Source organism: Cryptomeria japonica, chromosome 3 (assembly GCF_030272615.1).
Source record: "Cryptomeria japonica chromosome 3, Sugi_1.0, whole genome shotgun sequence".
Lineage (NCBI taxonomy): Eukaryota > Viridiplantae > Streptophyta > Pinopsida > Cupressales > Cupressaceae > Cryptomeria > Cryptomeria japonica.
Genome location: NC_081407.1, coordinates 689,787,579 through 689,789,811, shown reverse-complemented (window position 1 = coordinate 689,789,811; position 2,233 = coordinate 689,787,579). Strand labels below are relative to the sequence as shown.

The following is a 2,233-nucleotide window of genomic DNA, read 5'->3' as shown; positions in this document are numbered from 1 at the left end:
GCCAACAAGGCAAAGGAAGTACAAGCAACCCTGCCCAAACTAGCACTCTTAGGGACCTTCCTTTGAAAACAATGAAATCTTGGGTTTAAGGTGTGAATACTAACACAAAATTACATGTGTACCATTGACCATGCTTGAGGATGCCTTCTATGTGACTAGGTTTTGCAAATCTAGAAAGGAAAAACCCCTTAGTGAACTTTTGAAGTACAACCAAGTAGATTCTATTAGAGACCTAGACCTTGTTGAACTATTCTTTGAGCATGTTTTAAGAAGGAATCTTACAAATATTATCAAATTCCAAAATATTTGAAGTACAACCAAGTAGACTCCATTAGAGACCTAGATCTTGTTGACCTGTTCTTTGAGCATGTTTTAAGAAGGAATCTTATAAATATTATTAAATTCCAAAAAAGCCAAAATTATATCAACTAAGATTTTAGACAAGATATCTCATGAAACACTTTCAAAACAAACTTCCGAATATACTTTGAAAAGCCATTATCTTACATTTCCAAAACTAACAATTGTTACCATATTACAATTTGAAACAATTTAAAAACTACACATACCCAAAAATTCAAAACCCCATAATGAATAATAAATATAAAAACTAAATTAATTCTTTAAAAAAATCATATAATTGACAAACAACAAACACACATATAAACTAAACCAGAACCTTGATAAAAGTCCACCCTAACTTCCCCTCTTGAAAATTGATATCTTTCACAAGTTTCTCAATAGGATTTTATCAATGATGTTTACTTTCAAAATTGAAACGTCATTCATTAACTTTATTGCTTCCAAATTTGAAAGATCCCCTCAGATTATGCAATCTGTCCTATTATTGACTAACAATTTGTGTTAACTTCTCCTTGAATTCGGGTTATTTTATCACACCTTACTTCTCCAATGTCAAACCCTCAACTATCAAGCTATCAAACCAATCTTTCCAACTCAAACTTTCTCAGATATATGGCTGTCCCAACCGTCACTTGAAAGAGTCAAATGTGCACTACTAAACTTGTGACCTCCCCTCCCTTGGAAGAACACAGGCTTTTCACACTAGAGCCAATTCAATAACAAACACCTTTTAATAGGTGCCCTGTAAATCATTTCCGTGATAGCAGCCATCCCCCCAAAAAATGGAAAAAGATGGGGGAAAACCATATAAAAAATCCCAAACCCAATGCAGAGCAGTATATCACACGCAACAAGCTTTCACCTACATTAACTCACCCACGAGATTGGTCAAATTGTGACACCTCCATTCCTATTTATCACCCAGATCAAATCCCATAATTGGCACCCTCGGTTTCCTCGCCTCCTGAATCTAACAACTCCTTTAACCCTCCATGCCTAAGGATATATATAGGGCAATAATTTCTATTGCAAATCCTCAGAAGAAGGGAAAAAAAAAAACCATTGAGGTTTACCCCAATTCTTCTCCTGTATCCTCTTGAATTAGCATGGCGTTTAGCATACACAACCTGGCTCAGAGAAGTATCTGGAATGTGTTTCTGGCCATTCTCCTGCTCTGTGGAGGAATGGCTCTGCTGGTTCTCATTTATATGCTGTTGGCCTGGTATGCTTCTCTTCACGAAAACAGTCAGAGGGGCACAAATGATGGGAACACTAATAGCAGTAAGGGTGGGCATGGGCTGTCTAAATCTGATATTCAGAAGCTCCCCACAGTAGTCTGCAGCAATACCCACAAGAATGGGGATGGGGATGATGAGAAGAAGGATTGTGATGAGTTGTGTAGCAGTGAGGATTTGGAGTGTACTGTGTGTTTGGAGCAGTTTAAGGATGGAGACAAATGTTTGCTCATGCCCTCCTGCAAGCACTGCTTCCATCTTGATTGTGCAGATGCATGGCTGTCCAAGCACCCCATCTGCCCTGTTTGTAGGCGCAGCGTCCTTCCCAAACATGAGGAACAACAAGAACAAGAACCCAATAACCCTGATCATATTCCTGTTAACACAGTCATTGATATGCCTTCTTAGATTTGTGCTGTTAAATGGGTAGTCATTGATATGCTTTCTTAGATTTGAGCTGTTAAATGGGTAGCCTTATGTTAGACAGTAAGTTTGAAGCAGATTCTCTGTATTATACTACTATGCCATGTAATTCTAGTTATTTGTAGTGTTAGCTATTCTTTCTTCTGCATTGTTTTTCTCAGCAGTGGTCATAATACTGCTTTTAGATATCTCATTAGGTCTGATTCCATGGA

At 37.7% G+C, this 2,233-nt stretch overlaps 1 protein-coding gene across 1 annotated transcript; it reads left to right on the top strand.

Moving 5' to 3' along the window:
* The first annotated feature begins 1,100 nt into the window (after positions 1-1,100).
* On the top strand, positions 1,101-2,233 carry LOC131034364 (E3 ubiquitin-protein ligase ATL23). Its single transcript, XM_057965833.1, has one exon. The coding sequence runs from the start codon at positions 1,470-1,472 to the stop codon at positions 2,004-2,006; it is 537 nt and encodes a 178-aa protein (XP_057821816.1). The 5' UTR covers positions 1,101-1,469; the 3' UTR covers positions 2,007-2,233.